This window comes from Myxocyprinus asiaticus, chromosome 3 (genome assembly GCF_019703515.2).
Source record: "Myxocyprinus asiaticus isolate MX2 ecotype Aquarium Trade chromosome 3, UBuf_Myxa_2, whole genome shotgun sequence".
Classification (NCBI taxonomy): Eukaryota; Metazoa; Chordata; class Actinopteri; order Cypriniformes; family Catostomidae; genus Myxocyprinus; species Myxocyprinus asiaticus.
This window is the reverse complement of record NC_059346.1, coordinates 78933-104927: the sequence shown is the minus strand read 5'-3', so window position 1 is coordinate 104927 and position 25995 is coordinate 78933. Positions and strand designations below refer to the sequence as shown.

The window sequence follows — 25995 nt, the reverse complement described above, 5'->3', positions numbered from 1 at the left end:
TAATGAGAAAAAATAAAAGTTTCCCATAGACTTCAGACTGCATCAAACGTTCTACATGTGAAGTTACTCAGTCTCACCTTTGACATTTACCATGAATTCTTTCTCCTCCTGAAAGTTTGTGGTTTTCAGCTGACACAGCCATCGACCAGCGTCAGATATGGTGATCTTTTCCACTCTGAACATGGATGTTGTCTGATCATTATGTGTGTGCGTGTCCACAGCCTGGCAATAACAAACAGAATCATTGGCCTGAATAACAGGTGTTCAATGACAATTCATCAAACAAATACACCACTCGTTGCACAGACTGTCATTTGACTTACATAGATGGTAGTTTTATCTGGTTTCAGCAGTGTAATTTCACCGTGTAATGGAGCGGGTTGACCCGATGCGGAGCAGTTAACAGTGTAAACGGCTCCGGCATTAAGTTCAGTGTCTCTCAGACTGCTCGTGATGACAGGTCTCACGTCTATCAAACAAACCACAAAAACACTTCAGAACGCAGATTCAGTCCAGCTTCCAGAAACACAGGCTGATTTTACACGTTTCTGTCTAAAAAAATGACATTTTAAATCATTTTCACCTAGTTTCTCACAACGAGCTCCATGCCAGCCCGCACACACACACCCTCTGAAGCGATCGCACTTCACTCCTCGTTCACACTCACACTTCTGTTTACAACCGGCGCCGTAGAAGCCCACCGGACACGCTGAAATTACACAAACACATGTGTCCTCAATATATCAACACAATAAGAATTATAATAGAGAGAAAGCACTAAATATTACAATAATTTCAATTCTTATTTCACAAAATTATAAAAATTAAAAGGTATAAAAAGTGTGTGAGATATAAAGTGTGTATCACACACACAAAATGCACAATGTACCACTTGTAACAAAACAAGTTCAGTGTATTACCATTAATAAAAGTGTTTAGACACAGTTAAATGAATAGTACTAAATAAATCCAAAAGAATTACATTTTCTTAATCAGAGATGAAGTTACGAAACTCCACAAGATTTCATTTAAAGCGGTCAATTAAATGATTACTAATGTTGTTTTTTGCATCTCACCATCAGTGCAGTTAAATCCCCTCCATCCAGCGGCACACGAGCAGCCGTACGGATCTCTGAGACAGAAGACGAGAGCGCGACACTGTCCGTCTACACAACGCTCTTTACAGCTGCTCCCGTAACGCCCCTCACCACACACTGTACAACACACAACACACACTGTACATCACAAAACACACACTGTACATCACACAACACACACTGTACATCACACACTGTACAACACACAGTGTACAACACACAACACACACTGTACATCACAAAACACACACTGTACATCACACAACACACACTGTACATCACACAACACACACTGTACATCACACACTGTACAACACACACTGTACAACACACAACACACACTGTACGTCACAAAACACACACTGTACAACACACACTGTACAACACACAACACACACTGTACATCACAAAACACACACTGTACATCACTCAACACACACTGTACATCACACAACACACACTGTACAACACACAACACACACTGTACATCACACACTGTAAATCACACATTACACACTGTACAACACACATTACACACTGTACATCACACATTACACACTGTACAACACACAACACACACTGTACATCACACAACACACACTGTACATCACACATTACACACTGTACAACACACAACACACACTGTACAACACACACTGTACATCACACAACACACACTGTACATCACACAACACACACTGTACAACACACACTGTACAACACACAACACACACTGTACATCACACAACACACACTGTACAACACACACTGTACAACACACAACACACACTGTACAACACACAACACACACTGTACAGCACACACTGTACAACACACAACACACAATGTACATCACACAACACACACTGTACATCACACGACACACACTGCACAACACACAACACACAATGTACATCACACAACACACACTGTACATCACACAACACACACTGTACAACACACACTGTACAACACACAACACACACTGTACATCACACAACACACACTGTACATCACAAAACACACACTGTACAACACACAACACACACTGTACATCACAAAACAAACATTGTACATCACACAACACACACTGTACATCACACAACACACACTGTACAACACACACTGTACATCACACAACACACACTGTACATCACACAACACACACTGTACAACACACACTGTACATCACACAACACACACTGTACAACACACACTGTACAACACACAACACACACTGTACATCACACATTACACACTGTACATCACACGACACACACTGTACAACACACAACACACAATGTACATCACACAACACACACTGTACATCACACAACACACACTGTACAACACACACTGTACAACACACAACACACACTGTACATCACAAAACACACACTGTACATCACACAACACACACTGTACATCACACAACACACACTGTACAACACACACTGTACAACACACATTACACACTGTACATCACACAACACACACTGTACAACACACACTGTACAACACACAACACACAATGTACATCACACAACACACACTGTACATCACACACTGTACAACACACATTACACACTGTACATCACACATTACACACTGTACAACACACATTACACACTGTACATCACACATTACACACTGTACAACACACAACACACACTGTACATTACACAACACACACTGTACATCACACATTACACACTGTACAACACACAACACACACTGTACAACACACACTGTACATCACACAACACACACTGTACATCACAAAACACACACTGTACAACACACAACACACACTGTACATCACACAACACACACTGTACATCACACGACACACACTGTACAACACACTGTACAACACACAACACACACTGTACATCACACAACACACACTGTACATCACAAAACACACACTGTACAACACACAACACACACTGTACATCACAAAACAAACATTGTACATCGCACAACACACACTGTACATCACACAACACACACTGTACAACACACACTGTACATCACACAACACACACTGTACAACACACAACACACACTGTACAACACACAACACACACTGTACATCACAAAACAAACATTGTACATCACACAACACACACTGTACATCACACAACACACACTGTACAACACACAATGTACATCACACAACACACACTGTACAACACACACTGTACAACACACAACACACACTGTACATCACACATTACACACTGTACATCACACGACACACACTGTACAACACACAACACACAATGTACATCACACAACACACACTGTACAACACACACTGTACATCACACAACACACACTGTACATCACAAAACACACACTGTACAACACACACTGTACAACACAACACACAATGTACATCACACAACACACACTGTACATCACACAACACACACTGTACAACACACAACACACACTGTACATCACACACTGTACATCACACACTGTACAACACACACTGTACATCACACAACACACACTGTACAACACACACTGTACAACACACAACACACACTGTACATCACACAACACACACTGTACAACACACACTGTACAACACACACTGTACAACACACAACACACACTGTACATCACACATTACACACTGTACAACACACAACACACACTGTACAACACACACTGTACATCACACAACACACACTGTACAACACACATTACACACTGTACAACACACAACACACACTGTACATCACACAACACACACTGTACATCACAAAACACACACTGTACATCACACAACACACACTGTACAACACACACTGTACCACACACAACACACACTGTACATCACAAAACACACACTGCACAACACACAACACACACTGTACATCACACAACACACACTGTACATCACACAACACACACTGTACATCACACACTGTACAACACACACTGTACATCACACAACACACACTGTACAACACACACTATACAACACACAACACACACTGTACATCACACAACACACACTGTGCATCACGCAACACACGCTGTACAACACACAACAGACACTGTACATCACACAACACACACTGTACAACACACAACACACACTGTACAACACACAACACACACTGTACATCACACAACACACACTGTACATCACAAAACACACACTGTACAACACACAACACACACTGTACATCACACAACACACACTGTATAACACACAACACACACTGTACATCACGCAACACACACTGTACAACACACAACACACACTGTACATCACACAACACACTGTACATCACACAACACACTGTACATCACACACTGTACAACACACACTGTACATCACACAACACACACTGTACAACACACACTGTACATCACACAACACACACTGTACAACACACACTATACAACACACAACACACACTGTACATCACACAACACACACTGTGCATCACGCAACACACGCTGTACAACACACAACAGACACTGTACATCACACAACACACACTGTACAACACACAACACACACTGTACAACACACAACACACACTGTACATCACACAACACACACTGTACAACACACAACACACACTGTACATCACACAACACACACTGTATAACACACAACACACACTGTACATCACGCAACACACACTGTACAACACACAACACACACTGTACATCACACAACACACTGTACATCACACAACACACTACTCTTCTGAAAACATCTCTCATTAACACTTCTGCAAATCATAACTTCACTGAATAGTTGAATCAAAACACATTTTGAAAACAAAAATTAAGAAATACTACTAATGTCTATTTTTGCAGACTTCAGCAATGCAATATTTAAAAAGACTTGTTGTGTCCCCAGGTTATTAATCAACCCTGATACCATCACAACAATCTCTTATTAAAATAATCTCAATAAATTACATAAATCAAAAATCTGGGGCATTATTATCCTTGAACTCTTGAACTATTTCCTCCTTTGTATCACATCTTATGTTTTGTTTTGTTTGTTAGTGGGGAATAATCTTAATCTTGTCAACCCTGTTTTCATATTTTAATATAATAATAAAAAATACAAAAATGGATTATTAGATTGTAAACATTAATAGAAATAAAAGCATTACATTTCTTTTACTAATGAGCATCTTGTGTCATGACATTGAGCACCAGACCAGTAATGTCTAACTGAACGATTGACCTGTCAAATCTCAAACATTTGTGGCCATATTTATGTTAAATTTATAGACATTATTTCAGCCCCAGACGGCACAAAACAATATATATTAAGACTCATTATTTATCCAATAGAATGTTGAAAATCTTACAGAATTTAACTGAAAGTATAACCACCTCCTTTCATATGAATTCTCCAGCTGCATAAAGACAGTATGTTCGCTCTAATGAACGGGAGGTTTTTCAGTATACATGAAAAGAATAAGAAGCGTTACCGATTTCACACGTGGCTCCTTTGAATCCCGGAGGACAGATACATTCTCCCGTTCCATCATGACACACGCCTCCGTTAACACACGGTGGACATGAGTTTGTACAATTCACTCCCCATAACCCAGCCTTACAACCTGTTAACAACAATAAATAACCTTTATACAACTTGAGTTTACAACTGAGTTTTGTTTACACATAAAACCAATAGTCGATAAAAATGTAGCAAGTACAAAATTGCTTTCACAAATGTTTAATAAACCTTCAAATAAACTAATATACTATCAAATGAAGGATATCAGCAAACAAAATGCATAACAAAGAGAAGAATAAATCATTTAAAATATCATAATGAGTGTGTGTTCAGTAGTGTTTAAAAGAAGATGAATTGTTGTTCATACTTCTGACTATCAGTCGTGTTATTGCAGAACTGAACGGAGCACCAGAAATATAAATGATGGTATAAATGCCAGCATGAATGTGTGCTGTCGCATTAGTTATGGGGTAATGAATGACGTCCATAATGTCCTCTTTGGGTGATGAGTGTTCAAATTTTCCTGCAAAAACAAAAAAAAACTACAATGATATTGATATTGTTGAAAAATATGCTTGTGGATTTTCAGGAGAACAACTGTTTAACTGCACTTGAAGGGGATCCTTTTTGGAAATGAAAACCTTAAAACTGAGTCTTAGTAAATTAAATATACAATAATTAATAATAATAAAGTGTATTTTTATAAAGAGTGTTTTCTAAAGGAACTTTACAATAAACAAGTTGTTCCATATGCACTTTTACAAAAATTATGTTACTTCATCTGTTCAGAGTTAAAGGAATAGTTTACTATAAAAAAAAAAGAAAATAAAAATGCTGTCATCATTTACTCAAACTCATGTCGTTCCAAACCTGAATGTCATTCTGTCACTTTCATTGTATGAAAAAAGATGCAGTGAAATAGAATAGTGACTGAAACTACAGTCTAACATCTCCTTTTGTGCCCCACAGAAGAAAGAAATCACACAGATTTGGAACAACATGAGTTTGAGTAAATGATGAGATTTTTCATCTTTGGCTGAACTAAACTGTGTCCTCACACCATTTTTAAAGATAACCGTGTCCTCTGGTAAATGTGTCTTTCTGGTGTAAGAGATGTTGACATCATCGCCTTCATTAACAGTGACTGTCATTAATTCAGGCAGGAATGAAGCTAAAAAAAAAATAAAGAAAAATCAAATAAAATTAGTATTTGAGTTATTACAAATTTGAATAAACAATCACAATTTCAGCTCAGCCAGTACAAATGAAGTCACAATTTCAACATTAACCCATCTGTTTGTGCTCAACTACAATTTAAATTAATAACTGTAAATAATTTTAATAAGAGGGTTAAAGGAGTGGCTAATTTAACATTGAAATTTTTCATGAAGTACTTATTCCATGTGAAACCTAACAAATACATATAAAAACAGGATTAAAAGGTTTATAAACCAGCACTCTTAATGACCATCAACATTCATTTTATTTTGTCTGTAATTTTTTCTCTTTTTTATTTACTGTCTGATTAAAGTATTTGCATTCAAAAAGCAAAAGAAGAAACTTATTACCTTCATTGAGCATCTTGTATGTGTAGATTTTACTTCCATTTGAGTTTTTAACTTGACAGAAAAAAGTACCAAACGTGTGATTGCGTGACATCCACGTGACTTTAGCGGCAGACTGGCGGCTTCGGTCCGTCTCAGCGTTCAGGATATGAGCTTCGTGATCCGGACACTCGTGACCCAAACTCAGAGAACCGGTACCAGAACTTGTCCAGTCGCTGCTCACACACACGAGTGATGGCGAGTTGGCTGAAGACACGACCGGGTCTGGATTGATCAGAGTCACATCTGAGATGTGAAGAGCGTCACCTGCAAAAATGACAAGACACGTGACAACACGTCACTTCAGAGTGAATATAAATATCACAGTTCATGATCGCAACACTCACAGCTTTTCATTCTCTACAAAAATACAAATTCATTATTGTTCCCTGCTAACAAAAGGACAAAACGAAGAAGTTCAGGTACTTGAAGGAACAGTTTTCTTTATATGACAGTGACGCTGATTCCTGAGATAAACATGTGTGTTAGTATGTCATGTAAAGAAACTGAGCTCATGTTAAAACAGACACAAACACTTATAAAACAGCTGTGTGCTGTTAATTCTATGATCCAGTGGACATTTTCTCTCCATCTGCTGCTCAGCTTTACCTAGTGTTCATTTTTTCAGTTTTTTGACAAAAATGTCCTTTAAAAATAGTCAATATTTAGTCATATCATATTCTTTCATTTTAGTCAGTGAAAATAAAATATTTTAGTAGATGATAATGTGCAAAATTGAAAAAAATAAAATAAATAAAATAAAAAATAAATAAATAAAAATACAAATATTGTCAAACTGTAACAGACCAAACATTAATCAAATATTCAAACATAAAAAAAGATTAAAAACATTTTAATCAAACATATAAATATACTTACTGTCCTTGTGAAAAATCATAATGAATAGTCTGAAGTATTTGCTACTTCTCTGTGCAGATGTAAGCTGTTATATTACATACAGTGATTAATTTCATGTATAATTAGGATGCGTTTGAGGTATTTACTCTGTTTAGAAGTGGTTCATTTTGCCGGTGTTCAATCTGAGAAATCTAGTTTGACATTTAAACATAATATTTACTGTTCAGCCGGTTCCCTCCTCCTCCTTGCCCATCCTTGAACTGTTACAATCCTGTTTTTGGCCCTCTGATTAAAAAGCTCAATTTTCGGGTCATGTCTCCTTTAAGACTTCAATGTAAATGCCCACTGCTATGATTGGGTAACATCTTTGCATATGAAATAAGTGCCAATGCCCCCGCCCATGCACATGTGGAATTGTTTTGAAAAGTTTGGATGGTTAAAAATGGCAACCGGAGGAATTCAGCCATACATGTTTGAGCCAGAGTCTGATCCCGAATCTGAAGGAGATGAACCCCCTCCACAAACATCACGAATACTGCAGTCTGTAACAGTGTGGAAAGTAATCACTCTATATTTATATTTATTCCTTGTCTATTTGTGTAATAGATATTACTTTTTATTCTCATTTAACTCTCTGGTGTCGACGGCATCCTTCTGGATTTTTTCCTCATAACAGCATAAACAACTTAAAATACATTTTTGGGCATACAGATAAGTGTAAGACATCATTAGAAACTATAAAGGGTCTACTTTTATTTGTGTACACTCACAATAACAACAAAACCTTGTGCTTTTGTAAAATAAGAAAGTAAACAGGGTGTGCTTTCAGCCGTCTCTGTCTCCGCGAACATCTTTCAGAAACATGTCACAAAAATGAACTGAAACTCCGCAAATACTTATCACACAAACATGAAACATATGTCTAAAGAAAGCTTAAAATGTCTACTTTTACATAAAATAATTCAAATTTAAAACACATATTCTCCTGCAATGTAATCTGTATGAAACACAGTTATGTACAGTTTCTCCTGGTTCAGCTCATTATCGCAAATGTGATCCCACCCACCAGCAGAGGGCGCTATTCATACGCTAATGTGCTGAGACGATCAATGCAAATGGTGAACGCCCCCAACAATGCCTTAAAAAACATCATGTTCATTCACTGTTCTGCGCGTTTGGAAGATGGCACGCTACACAGGTGAGGAAGCTCCTGGATAGTGAGGAAGAGTTCGCATTTTCCTCAGAAGAAGAGCGGGAATCCGACGAGGAACGTTTGCATTTTGAAGAGCGACTTGATCCAGCCGAGGATACAATTCCGGATGAGTAAGTCATTTAGTTTTACGTACATTAGTTGACATGCTATTTTATATAAACATGGACATATTTTACTAGTTGAACTATTTCCAGACTTGCCAGTCAGGATTCAGTGTATTGAAATGTGAAATATGTCCTAATAGGCAAGTTTTAGTTAAATTTAAATGTTGTTTCGGCTAAAGCAGGTATTTAAATTGTATATTGTATGATATAAATATGATATGTAATATGATATAAAAATAATATGAATGTTTAGATTATATTTTAACTAGTGTTTTTGCTGCCTCATTATCATCAACGAAGCTTGTGCTAGTAAATATCTGTTCGGGTGTAAATGTGTAAAATGTGCTGTAAATATGCCCATATTAGAAAATCAGCATATTAGAATGATTTCTGAAGATCATGTGACACTGAAGACTGCAGTAATGATGCTGAAAATTCAGCTTTGATCACAGGAATAAATTGCATTTGACAATATATTCAAATAGAAATCAGCTATTTTAAATTGTAAAAATATTTCACAATATCTCTGTTTTTGCTGTATTTTGGATCAAATAAATGCAGCCTTGGTGAGCAGAAGAGACTTCTTTTAAAAACATTAAAAAATCTTACAGACCTATAAACTTTTAAACGGTAGTGTAGGTCTAAAGTTTTTAAGTAAAGTCTTTATGTAAAGAAAATGTATAGTCATATAATACATTCAATCATTAAGTCTCCTCACATTCATTCTCTCTCAGGGGAGGGGTCTTTGTCTCCTCAGGTGTGAATCACATCAATATTCATGATCATCCACGCCTCCTCGCATATGGCCTTTCTAACACTAAAAGTGTCTTACAAAAGTTAAATGACTATATTGTTTTGTATGAATGAGTGATCAGGATGGTTTTCACATCATTTCGTAGCAAAAACTCTAGGCTACAAGATCCAGTTCTCAAAAGTCTTGTGAACAAATGTTTAGTATGTGTTATATGGACTTATTTCAGTGACTTATGTAAAACCACACATAAACGTTATTTTCTCAAAAATACAAACATGTTCATACATGTTGTTCACATAGTATTGTAGCCCAGTTTGTGCTGAATACAGTGTTATCAGACTTTAGCCATTAATATGTTTTTAAGCAACTGAGAAAAGCATAAATGTCAAGGCATGTAAAAACTTCCCAAAACAGCCTCAGACCCCAGAGGGTTAAACAAAGACGCAACATAACAGTGTTTATCTTGTTACATAGTTGTGGCATTTTCCAACGGTGAAACATTTCCGTGTTTTATAAATGCTTTGTAACGCATGACAGTGCCAACTAAAGTTTAAATACTTTGTGCTAGCACATTTATAACTGTCAAAGGATATACTTACGGTGCAGCATGTAAACGTATACAAGATTAAACTTAACGGTGTTTGCCGCACTGTCGTTCTTCATATATTCAGTGTAGTGACAAATGCATATGTTGTTCATTACAATGAGTCGTGTTTTCATTAAAAAGGAAAGAGACTGTCTAAATAGATTGCTATCAATACTCTTTAGGTGCATCTGTGACACTCTGAAGGCAATATTCAAGTAAAACAATAACATGCTATGGGCAATTATTATTGAAAGCCGGATGCGACAAGATACACGAAGCACACATTAAAACTATTACGTGTTCGACTGAAATCACTAGGATCAAATGAAAAGAAAACTAAACAACATAAATCCAGCGAATAGTTTCACATGAATACTTCTTATATTCAGAAATTTTGGTGAAAACTCAGTAATAGTACATATCTAACAGTCTGTAACATATGAAGCAATAGAATTAACATGGATACTCACACTTGTCTGTTGGGACATTTCTGTCGGGTCCAATATAGTTGGCACTGCACCAACTTTTAATTTAAGTCTCTGCAATGCCTGCGTCGAACTGTGTCTTGTTTGAAAAAGAATGCACAGTAAAATGAAGCGAACAAACACTGTCTTACTGACGTGATCCGGGACTTCATTAAAAATAAACGTCAGCCTGGTGTGTTGAGATCCAGGAATTCTGGTTGAAGGTTCAGAGCTTTGTGTGTGACATGGTGGGCACTCGGGTTTTGTTTTGCCCCAGACTCTGTGTTTTGGGCGATGGGGCGGTCATTGATGTGGGGAATAGTCACATAGAGAATTGGGTTCTGACCTGTGTGATGATTGCCAGGCAGATTATTTTGAGGGGTTGGAGGTAGAGGTCTTCATGGGTCCACTATAACCTGAAGACCCGAAACCCGACCCAGGACCCGTTGTTATCAAAACTTTTAAATTAACTTGTTAATAGCAATCAGCTGTGACGATCGAGTCTGTGTCTCTCAGTTGGGTCCGGGTCCCAGCTTTCAAATAATAGACGGGTCCGGTTCGGGCATTTCTCGGTTCTGCATGGGTACGGGTCCAAGCTTTCAAATAATAGAAGGGTCCGGTTCGGGTTGTACATTTCCGGGTCTCTTTGGGTTCGGGCATAAATCTTTGGACCCGTGAAGACCTCTAGTTGTAGGTCAGCTGGAGTGCCCCCATTTCGGGAGAGGTGCACGGAGATGGGGAGGGTGGCGGCTTTTGAAGAGGTGTAATTTGGAAGACGGGTAACTTAGATTTGTTTGTTCAGAAATAGGGCACTTATTTTGAGATTTTAGAGGGCTCTCGGGGTGGGGTGTTGGAGAGAGAGATATAGTTTTAATTGAGTATGATTATTATATATATTTTTGTTTGTGTGTTTGCTTTTTTTTCTGTATATTTACTCATGTGTGACCATGGGGATGTTTGTTGGGGGGCGGGGTTGGGGATTAGGAGGAGGAGGGGTGGTTGTTGGGTTTAAATGTTGATTATATATATATATATATATATATATATATATATATGTTTTTGCTTTTCTTTATCATTGTAAGATTTAATAAAAAAATGTTAATTACAAATTACTAAACACTGCCGATGTATAGTATAGCTGTGAAATACAGTGTCTACATTATGTCCAGTGACCTTCACTAAATTACTGGTTCTTGAAAAAATAAAAAAATAAATAAAAAATAAATGTCAGCCACTCTTTCCTCATGTTAGGATCATTAAGAATCAAATGCAAAGAGTCTATTTTTCCACAACATGGCACTGCACAATGTTTTGAAATCTTTGCAGGCATCTCGAGCCTCTTGTTGCTCCAATAATCCGTGTGTTTATCCCTTCTGTGCCGCCTTAACCGCAAACCTGTGGGCGGGCCAAAGAGGTGATGATCAAGAAGTAGGCGTTGACCTGTTTATGCAGAGGCAGACTTGCGCTGAAGTATTCATCTCTATTACGTAATACAGACGAGGAAGTAGAAAACGAGCCGTTTAGGAACATTGGTTTCAATAAAGCCTTTTTTTGGACTAACAAATATGTTTTGAGTTCTGAAACTTATGGTATGTTTTTATAGTACTATGACCTCTTATATGTCAAAAGATCAAGGACATTTTTATTTCTCAATTCATGACCCCTTTAATAAAATTGTTTAATTATCGTCATGATGCGCCTTTTTCATCTTTGTTAGTGTTGACGAAATTAAAAAAAATCTGCGGCAATGAGTGTTTTCGTCAGTGATTTCATTGACAAGATTAACACTGCAGGTGATAATTGTGATAAATCTTTCATTCTTCATTTGGGTTGTGTCAGCTGAAAAGTGATGCCTTTGGAGGCTGTATACAGAGGTAAGTAGCAGGCATGTCATAAAATATCGATGTGTTTTTGAGGCATCAATATATTGGCCTTCCATTTAATGCAGTCTGATGTAATGGCTTTGGGAGACCACAAGGGAGTGATATAACATTTACTGAAGCCGTTGTGGGTATGACAAGGCAGGCACACATATCACATTACACAGGACACGTCAATGCAGCAGGTGGCAGTTGTGAATCTAGTCACCATACACACAAACGTTAGGTTTTTTGTACTTCAAAAATGAACCAAGTGACATTGATGAGTGTGCAGGTTAGTGTATGAAACTGGTGTAACTGTGCAAACTGAACGATGCGATTTCTCTGTATGTAGCATTGAATATGTTTCATTCAAGCTGTCAGAATCAGAATGAGCTTTATTGTCAAGTATTCTTACACATTCAAGGAATTTGTCTTGGTGACAGAAGCTTCCAGTGCACAAACAATACAACAACAAGACAGAGATAATAAAAATAGAATAAAAATAAAAAGCAAATAGAAAATAAAAGTATATATAGAAATACACAATAAGACACACACACACACACACACACTATATATATATATATATATATATATATATATATATATATATATATATATATATATATATATGTAAGTACAATGTACATATACAAATCGGTTATGTACAGTGCAAGGGAATGTAATGGCAGAAGAGGTAGGATGTGTTGGATAATATGAAAAGACTAAACTGTGTATTGCACATAGTTATTGCTCAATGGGGCAGTTTTTTGTGAGGGAAAACTGCAAAAATATATACTTGTAACTGAAAATACACTGTGTAGGCTATATGAAAAAGGCATATACACAATATCTTTCAGTGATGGCTAGAGTAAATAATCTTTGTCCTTTGATAAATGATTTGGGTTGACTTTAATGGAAAACAATGCGAGTTGAGCTCCATGGTGTTGCAGAATTTTGAGTGACGGCACCGGTGTGTACCATCATAGAAAATAATCGTTCCTAATTTTAGTCCAGTTTGACCTTTAATTTACCCTGCCACTGTCACTTTATCAAAACTGTGTTGAGAAACATGTTTGAAAAGACAAAGACTATTGTGCAACGAGTAGCCCTATTCATATCTGAAAAAATACAATATACTGTTGTGGAGGTGAGGGCGTGGACGAGCGCCCATCTGGGGAGAAAGCGGTAAGGACATCCACCTGAGATGAATTGTGGCTAATTACAGTTTCTATGTTCACAGTGAGAGTCAGGGGGAGATAAAAGATGGCCCAGTCCTCTGAAAGAGGGAGAGCTGAACCTGAGCACATTGTGTGTGTTATGGAAGCTTCACTGTCTGGCTGAAAAGCAGCAGTTTTACGTTGGCCGCTGAAAAGTGTTATTTTTGTTTGAGATGCATTCAGAGTGTGGAAATTAACGCTGAAGTTTCGCTGAAGGTTCAATAAAGCCGTCTCCCACTTCCTCCTTTTGATCCAAATACGAACATCTGATGCAACTGTATATCGATAATCATTGGGAAAATGTTCTGATTATTGATGCGTGAAAAAGGCATCGATTCCAAGCCTAGTAGGTATGCATCAAGGTATGTCTGAATCCAGTGTTTGTGTTCCATCCTGTCAACTGAGAACCCTTCATCTGCTCAGTTTTTGAAGACAGCATAGATAATATCTTCACTGCCTTTGATATCACAAAGTCCTGTGCGTGTGTGTATGATGGAGCGGTTGAAAGCAGTAAGTAGTTTATAAATGTCCCGTTTTTCAACTACTAAATTTCTAGCGAAAAATAAGCATTGCTTCTAAATATTTCCTTGGCTATCTCTAAAGCTAACTTGAAATATTTTTTAGATCGTTAGACATGATGTCACGAAGCCTTGAGCAGCTGTATAAAACCAGCGTCCTTACAAGGTGCCTTCATATCGAAATCGCTACCTGTGAAGTCACTGACTAACTGTGAGGGATCAAAGCATTCGGACACAGCTGAGGTGTTTGATAGGCCAACCATGTGACACCTGTAATGTTGTTTGTCCAATCAGATTAGAGCAGGAGTTCTCCACCCGAATCCTGAAGGTCCCTTATTTAACACAGCAGTTCATGGAGCCCCTACACATGAGCTGAGTTTAATCTAATGTTGTGGGTGTGGAGGTCGTATTTGGAAGGGAGAGTTCTTACACAAAAACAAACCTGTAATTCTGCCAAGAGATAAATATATTTGTACGATAAACAGTTTCCGGTCAACCTGTTGAAGTTGTTATTGTTTGTTATCTCATCAGATGGACAGACTCATGTAGCAGAAGAGGTGTAACATGACTGTAGGAGAGTGTGTGTGTGTGTGTGTGTGTGTGTGTGTGTGTGTGTGTGAGTGTGTGTGAGTGTCTGTGTTTCTCAAATGAGAAAATCTTCAAGAGATTCAACAGAGCTCAAAATGGGATAAAAACAAAATTGTTCTTTCCACTTTTGTCCTTCAAACACAAAATCACTCTCTCAATAATCACTTATTCCTTCAACTGTCACAGCACAATTTCTGGTAAAACAATCAAAAGAACCACAACTTGTTTTCAAACTCAAAAACGTTCTCATCAATTGAAGACACATAAATGGAGGCTTTTAAAAATCTCTGAGTAACCTGAAAAACCTGCAAACACTAATTAACCCACATCATTAAAGGCTCGTTCACACTGGACTGTCACTCCATTCAATTGCATCTGAATACGGGACACCAGAAGCACAAGCTCGTGAAGAAATTTCATGTCCCGCAGCGTCTTAAACTTTCTGGTGAACTCTGACCTGGGGATTCATACCACAAGACGACGTGTGACTCATAGAAGACTGAAATGTCACACACAGAACTTTTGGCTCAATATTTTAAACCTGCATGTTTTTATTGTTGCAGGAAAGTGGATTAGTTGGTATATTATAATGTTTTGAATGTAGTATGGGTTATTTGTGATGTATTATTTATTAAAAACAGAAGACCTAGAGAGTGACATTGTTTTGTCCGTTACTTTACTCATTAATGGAATGAACATCACAAACTGAACCAGAAGAAAGAGAGAGAGAAGTATTTGTCACTCTCAGGTAACCTCTCTCTCTCTCTCTCTCTCTCTGTCTCTTTCTCTCTGTCTCTCTCTCGCTCTTTCTGTCTCTCTCTCATTCTATCTCTCTCGCTCTCTGTCTCTCTCTCTCTGTCTCTCTCTCTCTCTTTCTCTCTCGGTCTCTCTCTCTCTCTCTATCTCTCTCTATCTCTCTCTCTCTCTTGCTTTGCATGTTGGGATTGTTGGGTGTGTGAGCGTGTGAGCGTTTTACGGGTGAGAAGAGCGACTTTTTTTTTCTTTTTTCTTCCTCTTTCTTTTTTGGGTTGGTTTGTTATTTATTTTATTTATTTATTTATTTATTTATTTATTTTGTGTGTGTGTTTGTTTGTTTGTTTGCTTGCTTGTTTGTTTGTTTGTTTTCCGACCTCATGGCGGGGTGTAGAGATGGAAGCTCACCCGAGTGAGTGGAATTCTTCTCTTTCACTCTGTCATGGAGTCAGGTGTGTGCCTGATGCCGGTGCATCTGTGGAAGATGTGCTCGTGGCTGTGGGTGAACAGATTGGCTTTGAGAATATCACCTCGGCCTCAAGAATGAACAAGGCCTGATCTTTTTGAAGGATTGCGGTTTGTTTAGTCAGCTGATTGAGAGCGGCATGTGGGTAAGTGGCATTTTTCTGTTATTTCACCGCTTGTCTCACTCTCAACGATTGTTACTATTTCCAATATCCCGCCGTTCATATCTAACAGTGATATTGAGTGTGAATTGCTGAGATTTGGAAAACTTGCTAGCGGAATAAAAATTATTCCACTCGGTTGTAAAAATCAAGCGTTAAAGCACGTGTTTTCATTTAGACGCCAGGTGTTTATGTTCTTGGAATCGCAATCTCTGGATATCTCTTTCTGTGTTCAGCATGAAGGGAAATCCTACATGATTTATGTGAGTACTGGTAGTCTGAAATGTTTCGAGTGTGGAGATATTGGACACAAGAAATTTGCTTGTCCACACAAAACGCAAACTGAGAATAATATGAATACAAACGGAATGAAAACAGTAGTGCCAATAGTGGAGGAAACAAGGGAAGATCAAAATGTAACCAAAAATGAGAATGTACAAGGTGTGGTTGTGCAGGAAAGTGTGGAAAGTTCAGCAGGTGTAGTGGTGGAGGATAGTTCAACAGGTGTTGTGGTGGAGGAAAGTTCAGCAGGTGTAGTGGTGGAGGATAGTTCAGCAGGTGTAGTGGTGGAGGAAAGTTCAGCAGGTGTAGTGGTGGAGGATAGTTCAACAGGTGTAGTGGTGGAGGATAGTTCAGCAGGTGTAGTGGTGGAGGATAGTCCAACAGGTGTAGTGGTGGAGGAAAGTTCAGCAGGTGTAGTGGTGGAGGAAAGTTCAGCAGGTGTAGTGGTGGAGGATAGTTCAACAGGTGTAGTGGTGGAGGATAGTTCAGCAGGTGTAGTGGTGGAGGATAGTTCAACAGGTGTAGTGGTGGAGGATAGTTCAACATGTGTTGTGGTGGAGGATAGTTCAACAGGTGTTGTGGTGGAGGAAAGTTCAGCAGGTGTAGTGGTGGAGGAAAGTTCAGCAGGTGTAGTGGTGGAGGAAAGTTCAACAGGTGTAGTGGTGGAGGAAAGTTCAGCAGGTGTAGTGGTGGAGGAAAGTTCAGCAGGTGTAGTGGTGGAGGATAGTTCAACAGGTGTAGTGGTGGAGGATAGTTCAGCAGGTGTAGTGGTGGAGGATAGTCCAACAGGTGTAGTGGTGGAGGATAGTTCAACAGGTGTAGTGGTGGAGGATAGTTCAGCAGGTGTAGTGGTGGAGGATAATAGTGAAGTGATAGAGGCTGCTTGTGTTGAATCTGAAGCCTCTGAAGTCATGTGTACTTTAGAAACTATTAGTGGGGGTAATACAAGTGCAGAACAGTCTTCTCTTTCACAGATAGAGGAGACAGGAACTAGGGATGGTATGGAAGAGATAGGTGATGATGATAACATTTCTGAAATGTCGGACATCCCTTCTCAGTGTGGAGATGAACAGCTGCACACTGAAAAAGAAATTAATGATTTCTTAGATGAAACATTTGGCAGAACAGTTGAAGTGCGAAAGTTTTTCCCAGACATCAATACGTTTTTGATTTCAGTGGGAAAAATACAGAAGTCTGTGGGGTTTGATGAGCTTAGTAGAAGGAAACGGTTTAGATTGAAGAAAATTGTCACAAACTTACGGAGAGGGAAAACCTCAACCAAAAGACTAACCAAACCATGTTAATGTCACAAGGGGTAAATCTTCTGTCTTGTCTTAGATTGTTTTCCTTCTCTCTTCTTGTTCTTTTTCTTTTCCCTCTTTTCATGGAGAGCTTAAAATTAGGAAGAATTAATATTAATGGAGGGAGGGATAGAAATAAAAGGGCAGTTTTATCAGAATATATTCAGACTAAGAACATTAATATTATTTTTTTTTACAAGAAACTCATAGTGACATGAAAAATGAAATAGACTGGAAAATGTTGTGGGAAGGAAATATCTTTTTTAGTCATGGCTCTAATATAAGTGGGGGTGTTGCTATTTTATTTGGGAAAAATTTAAATATGACTGTTGTTTCTTCTTGTGAGATAGAAAGAGGACGGTGTTTAGCTGTTCAAGTTGATATAATGGGCCAATTGTTTGTACTTGTTAATATCCTATGCTCCAAATATTGGAGCAGAGAGAACTAGGTTTTTTAATAAAGTACAAGATGGTTTAAAGCAATTTGATAAGAATGCTTTTTTAATTTTAGGTGGTGACTGGAATTGTACCCTAGATTTTACTTTAGATAGAAATGGAGAGGAACCCTGCCCTCCCTCAGTAAATGTTTTAAGTAATATTATTAGAGATTATGATTTATTTGAGGTATGGAGAGAACAGCATCCAAAGGCAAGACAGTACACCTGGGTTAAAGCATCCAATGCACATATTAGTTCAGCTAGGTTAGATAGGTTTTATATTAGTAGAAACAGGAATAATAGTGTTTTAAAATCTATTATTTCTCCGAATGGTTTTTCTGATCATCATTTGTGTTTATTTGAAATAAGTTTGAAAAAAATCACAATGCTCTAGTTTTTATTGGCATTTTAATGTTAAATTATTGCATGATGTAGTTTTTTGTGAAAAGTTTGTTTTATTGTGGCATGAATGGAGAGAACAGAAAAGTGAATATGATGATATTGTACAATGGTGGGAGGTGGGGAAAACCCAAATAAGAATGTTCTGTCAAAATTATACTGCTCACAATAATAGTTTGTTTAAAAAAGTATTAGAGAACTTGAAAGAGACATTGAACAACTTGAAATGAGTGTAAGTAACAATAATTTAGCAGATTTGGGAATGTTGAAGAAAAAAAAGAATGCTTTAGGTTCTCCATGAACATGCAAAAGGAGCTTTAGTCAGAGCCTGGTTTTCCTTGTTGCAGGACATGGACACTCCTAGTTCTTTCTTTTTTAGTCTAGAAAGAAAAGAATCGGAGAGAAAACAGATGCTACATCTGAAACGAACTAATGGAACTTTGACATCTGATCCAAAAGTGATGCGGATACTTGCAAAGGACTTTTATAATGAACTGTTTGGAGCACAAGAGTGTGATGGCCCTAGTATGGACTTTTTACTTAAGGATTTGCCTAAATTGAGTGCTGAACAGCAAAAGAAATTGGACTCTGAGACACAAATACAGGAATTGTCAAAAGCAGTTCAACAACTTTCTGTTGGTCGGGCCCCTGGTATTAATGGACTTCCTGCAGAATTTTATAAACATTTCTGGCACTTATTTAAAGAAGACCTGTTAGAGGTTTTTAAAGTTTCTTTTGAAAAAAAGGAATTACCAACAAGTTGTAAAAGAGCTATATTGTCTTTGCTGCCCAAGAAGGGTGACCTTGGACTTTTAAAGAACTGGAGACCAGTTGCTTTATTATGCACAGACTATAAGATTCTTGCAAAGTGTTTTTCAAATAGACTAAAGCAATACCTTGGGTATGTAGTACACAAAAGCCAGACCTACTGTGTACCCAACAGAACTATAATGGACAATCTTTTTTTATTAAGAGATTTAATTGATTTAGCATGTATGGATGATCAAGATTTGGGTATACTTTCTATTGACCAAGAAACGGCTTTTGATAGAGTTGATCATTTTTATTTGTTCAGTACTCTTAAAGCTTTTGGAATTGGAAAAAAAATTCATATCAGGGATAAAACTTTTATATGCTGGGGCATCGGCCATGTTAAAGGTAGGAGGTGGGCTTAGTCGGCCAGTTTTAATACATAGGGGCATTAGACAAGGTTGTCCTTTATCAGGGCAACTATATTCTCTGGCAATTGAACCCTTGTTTTGTCAGTTAAGGAAGAAATTGTTTTTTTAATTAAAGGATTTGAAAACAGACCTGTTAATATATCTGTATATGCTGATGATATAACTGTTTTTATAAAAAATGATAATGATGTAAGAGTGTTAAAAGAAAGTTTAAAAATCTATGAAAAGGCCTCATATGCAAAAGTCAATTGGGAAAAAAAGTGAAGGTTTTATTATAGGGAGCTGGCAAGAGAGAAATCTCCCTGTACTTCCAGCTGGAGTTGAATGGGGTAGTGAAGGGCTAAAAATTCTTGGTGTCCATTTAGGAAAGGAGGGGTATCAGGGAAAGAACTGTAGGGTATGGTGGAAAAGGTATGTGCCAAGTTGTCTAGATGGAACTGGATGCTACCTCAGCTATCATATAGGGGATGGGTTTTGGTTGCCAATAATCTAGTTGCTTCCATGCTCTGGCATAAAATGACTGTGCTTAATCCACCAGAGGATGTTGTTCATGAGATACAAAAGAGACTAATTGATTTTTTTTTGGTCTGGATGTCATTGGACAAAGGCGGCTGTGCTTTTTTTGCCTATTCATGAAGGTGGACACGGATTAATAGATGTACAAAGCCGACTCATGACCTTCAGACTTCAAGCTGCACAGAGACTGCTATATCCTAGAGGATCAAATTGGACTGATAAAGCCTGCGCTTTGCTGCAAAAAGTGGACATTTTTAAATATGACATGCAGTTCTTTTTAATAAGGCTGACAGACTTGGATTTGAGTGGCACTTTGTTTTTCTATCAGTCAGTTTTAAAAGCATGGAGATCCACTTTTAAATTGGAGAAAGACTTTTCAAATCTTGGAGACTGGATAAAACTTGAACCACTTTTCAGTAATCCCCAGATAGAAGCTAAGGTGTTAAACCTTAAGAGTTTAAGGACTATAATGGCAAAAGCTTGTTGTACCAAAATATCAGATCTGAGAGCTGGTGAAACCTGGAAAAGTCCTGAGGAGATGTGTTGCCTGACGGGCATTAAGTCTGTCAGGTTCATGAAGATGGTACTTAATGAAATGTATTCTTTTTTACCTTCGGTCCTTAGACAAGTTTCTGAGGCCAACAAGATATCTCCGCTGGAGGAGGAAGGCTACCTTTTTTTTCCAGAGATAAAGGTTTTTGCTGCTATTGAGGAACAACCAAAGGAGGACTCGATTCTCAATTTCAGAACTCCAGAACTAACAAAGTTTGAGGAAACCTCTAAGAAAGCAATGTATGTAACATGTGTGAAAGTGTCTCATCATGCCTCCCTAAAGAAGCAGAAGGAATCAAAATGGCTAGATCTATTTGGGCCAGACTCATCCCCTAGGGGCTGCTGGAGGTCTCTGTATAAGGGGAGTTAGGATTTTTGTTTCTGTTGTCATAATGTGATTGTTTTAAAAAAATGTTAAAAATGTTTTAATAAAGGAGTGTTAAAATTCAAAATTCTCTCTCTCTCTCTCTCTCTCTAACTCTTTTGCTCTCTCTCTCTCTCTTTCTCTCACCAGCACAGTTATGAGTCAAACTTATTTTGACAAGGAAAAAATTACATGCTTTTCCATGACTTTCGAGCTTTTATAGACTTAACAAGTGAACTCCCAGATTTACATGCCATAAATAAGACCGAAGATAATTAGGGCAGATAAAGTGTGTGTGTGCATGTGTGTGTGTGTGTGAAGGGTGTGAATGGTGTATGGGTTTTAAACAGGCAACAAATAAAAGCTGTCCAGATGAATGATGTATTTTTCTTCTCTTTGGGTGTATTTAGTAAAACACTGATATTATTGTTCTACTAATGATTAGAGAGAGAAAAAGATGGACAGACAGTTTCTCAGTTAGTTAAGTTTTCAGCATCTTCTTTCTCCATCTGCTAAATGACTAAATGTAAATCACTAAATGTCTGTAGTGAAAGTCTATGGCCCGTTTACACCTGGTATTAAGATGCGTTTTGATGATCCAATCACAAGTGATCAGCGCTAAATCCAGGTTTAAACGGGGTCTAAAATGATAAACAACATACGAATGTGGTCTAAAACGCATGTGTCCACATCACATTTGAGATGTAAACACTAATTCGTCCTGTATGCGTCCCGGCAGCATTGAAGCTCCACCCCTCACCTGTCAATCAACAGCTGTGCTAAAACAAGAGTTTAAACTTTGCCGTTTACGAGCGGTTTAAAACAAAATAACCTTAAGATCGGAAAATTTCAAAAAGTGGATACATACACAATCACGAGAGCTTCACGGATCTTCTTTAGTGTGTCTGATATCAAATATGCAGAGACACAGATGATCAGCACACACATCTAAAGTTCAGTCTGCACTCTAATTTCTGTCTTGGCTCGTACTTTTGTGATATAATTGAATTGTATCCTTCCACATTTTATAAGTCGCTTTGGATAAAAGCTTCTGCTAAATTAATAAATGTGAATGTAATACAGTTACTACACTAAAATAACTGATTATTTTGCTCTAAATGTTGCATTTGTGCTTAGATTATTTATGATGTTAGTCAGAGGGGAACTGGCCCCCACAGTGAGTCTGGTTTCTCTCAAGGTTATTTTTCTCCATTAATCAACATCTTATGGAGTTTTGTGTTCCTTGCCACAGTCGCCTTCAGCTTACTCACTGGGGTTATAAATACAAGCTTCATTTTCTGTTAATGCATGATTTCCTGTAAAGCTGCTTTGAAACGATGTGTGTTGTGAAAAGCGCTATACAAATAAAAATGACTTGACTTGAGATTACATTTCTGCATCTGTGAGAGACAGCGCACCATTTTTCACGTTGTCTTTTCTGACTTTGTTGCGCTTTAATATCATGCAGTAACACACTGACAGAGTTATTGATATATGTCGTCATGAAACAGAGACCCTCCCCTCCAAATCCAAACACAAGTGGTCACAGGAGATGCATTTAGGTGACCAGGTGTAAACAGCGAAGTGTCTCACCTGACCACATGTGATCGGATCACCCGAGACAGATCATAATTCCAGATGTATGTCAGAAAATCTGCCACACTGATTGGGTGGCACTGAATTATCCTCTGACTAATTTGTGGCTCTTAGTGCCACCACCAGCTCAAAGTTTAATTACTTTTGTAACCCCCTGGTTTAGGAAAATAAATCTATTCTATTACTGCTTTCTCCTCTTTTCCCGAGTTGACTAAACCAGTGGTTTCATTTTTCAACAATTATATTGTTAACTGTTTTTTACTCCTCCAAGTCTTTCCAATTTCACAAAATTTGGCACACATGATCTTCAGGCCAAACCTCACATTACTGTGTAGATTTTTGATTTTCACAACTGGTAAAGAATTATGCCCACGAAAAATGAACAAATAATTATTATTTGATGTAGTTGATGCAAAGGCAGAAGTTAAGCTATATCTTGACAACACTTTGCTTATAGAAACATAATTTGATTGGCATCATTGCTACTCTGATCAGACTATACCTGCCAAATTTGGTGACTACTGCTCAAAAAATCCAAATAATTGAGAAATATGCTTATACCTTTACAGGTACTTTTAATAGGTGGCAATTAAAATATTAAACTGAGCAGAGATTTCACAGCACTCAGTTTGTGAACCACTGGTCTAAAGTCATAAACCTTCATAATTGCTCTATTCTTTATGTCACAAGGAGTCTAATGATACCACTTTTTTAAAGGTTGACCGAATTGCCTGTCCATCATTTTTAATTTTAACGTAAACTGCTGTTATCTTTGCAGCGCTTTAATGCATTGAAACCAAACTTGGTAAATGTCAGCGATACCACGTCCTGAGGGTACCGGAGCAATTTGACCTGGTACTGAACTATTTTCACTCTTCCTCCAGCTTTTGTTGAAGTCAGATACAGTAATCTTCAGACTATGGCAGACAAAAGTTATAAGATTAATGTTTGTACTCAAAACCATTTAGCTTTATCAGGTACAGCAGTGGGTTTGTGTCTTTGATATGTTAATACAGATATAAAGATGACTGCTTTAAAACATTCACATCAGGATGGATTGAATGTCCTGAAGAAAATCCCAAACATCACAACACCAGCAATCTAAAGTCTATATTCTTAGAAGAACGTCTGACATGACCTGAGATCAACTAAACCAGTCAAAACTGTTTTTAATATCACAAAGAAATAGTGTTAAATGCTGATGAAATGAATAGAAATGATGTGATCTTATTAGGTGTTTGTGTACACATTCACATGTGATAAAAAATGTATCTGATCCTGGTCAAACTTGGATTAATTATTAGATGTAGCTTTAGACCTTTTGTATTGTAAAATTAGTCACAGCCATTTCTAATGCATTTCATTGTCCATGTGAAATTGTCAAAAAAAAAAAAAAAAAACGATTCTATGCACGTCATATATATCAGAGTGGACTCTCCCAGTTACATTGTTTTAAATGTTCTGATTAGAAGTGATGGGAATATTTGTGCCCAAAAGGGAGTGAAGAGTTGGCAGTATGGAACGGGTGTGGAGAACTAACAGAGACGAAAGGAAAAGCTGCAGTTTGATTCCTCAGAAAGAAACCAGCAGCTGCTGGAGCTTTAAGAGATTATTTCATTAAATTTACATTACTGATATATATTTATGAAGCTGGAGTCACTACAGTATTAAATCATACCGTACACTTTCCGCTTCTGTGTTATCATGACCGGATTCTGCATTCTTCTACAATGAACTCTACACAAATATTACGTTTATTATAATTGGACAAGTGCCATGATATACAGTGCAAGAAAAAAGAAAGGTTCTCATAGAAGGTTAAAACAGTTATAAAACACACATGCTTGGGAGCTGTCCTGAGTCCCAGAACTAGAGATCATAGTACACACACACACACACACACACACACACGGTCGGAACTATCTAAATCATAAACAGTCCAAAATCAGGTGTGTCAATGCATAAACCATCTCCTTATACTTCTTCTGCAATCGCACTCTGTGGAAGTTTTAATACATCAAATATCCACATCGGCCATGGTTTGTTACAGTACATGTTACTGCAGTATCTCACTTATTAAAATACTTTACTACAAACATCTCTTTTCAAAATAAACATCACCTCAATCATTTTGTGTCCTAGATATTATTCTTAAAACAGCAGAATAAGTGAAGCGCAGAGTGCATGAGAATGAAAACAGCGTAACCTGTGATCAAGAAGCCAATCAGACACAGCATGACAGAGGTCAGGTGACTCATGGTCGCCGCGTCGCACAGCTGATGCCGGTTCATCCGAAGAGAAGAACGTTCAGCCTCAGAGACTCTACAGAGCGTCCGCAAACATCCCTCCATTCAGACACAAATGAACTCTCGCTTTCTCCTCCTCTCGTCTGCTCTTCCAGGCACAGGGAGGTGAAGTTCCTTTTCCTGTTTCCTCTCTGCTCTGTGAGGATGGGATCGGCCGCAGCCTGAACAATCGCATGTCATTAATTGCAGCTCCTGAAGGGAGGGTCTCGCTTTCAGAGAAACATATCACCATTAAAATTTACTGAGAGAATAAATCAAATGTGGTAATCCGACATTATAAAACTTCTTATTTTCACAGCACTGTT

The 25995-nt window shown here is 37.8% G+C and overlaps 1 protein-coding gene across 1 annotated transcript in view; it reads right to left on the bottom strand.

Annotated features, from left to right (window-relative positions):
* Nucleotides 1–25735, bottom strand: part of tek (TEK tyrosine kinase, endothelial) — a 55592-nt gene extending 29857 nt beyond the window's left edge. Inside the window, exons 1-9 of the mRNA XM_051667271.1 lie at nt 25591–25735; nt 7176–7478; nt 6668–6778; nt 5975–6130; nt 5579–5710; nt 1077–1214; nt 584–709; nt 324–469; nt 78–222 (exon numbers count right to left, since the gene is read on the bottom strand). Of these exons, the coding sequence (XP_051523231.1) occupies nt 78–222; nt 324–469; nt 584–709; nt 1077–1214; nt 5579–5710; nt 5975–6130; nt 6668–6778; nt 7176–7478; nt 25591–25735 (1402 nt within the window). The remainder of the gene's footprint in view (nt 1–77; nt 223–323; nt 470–583; nt 710–1076; nt 1215–5578; nt 5711–5974; nt 6131–6667; nt 6779–7175; nt 7479–25590) is intronic.
* Nucleotides 25736–25995: the final 260 nt, after the last annotated feature.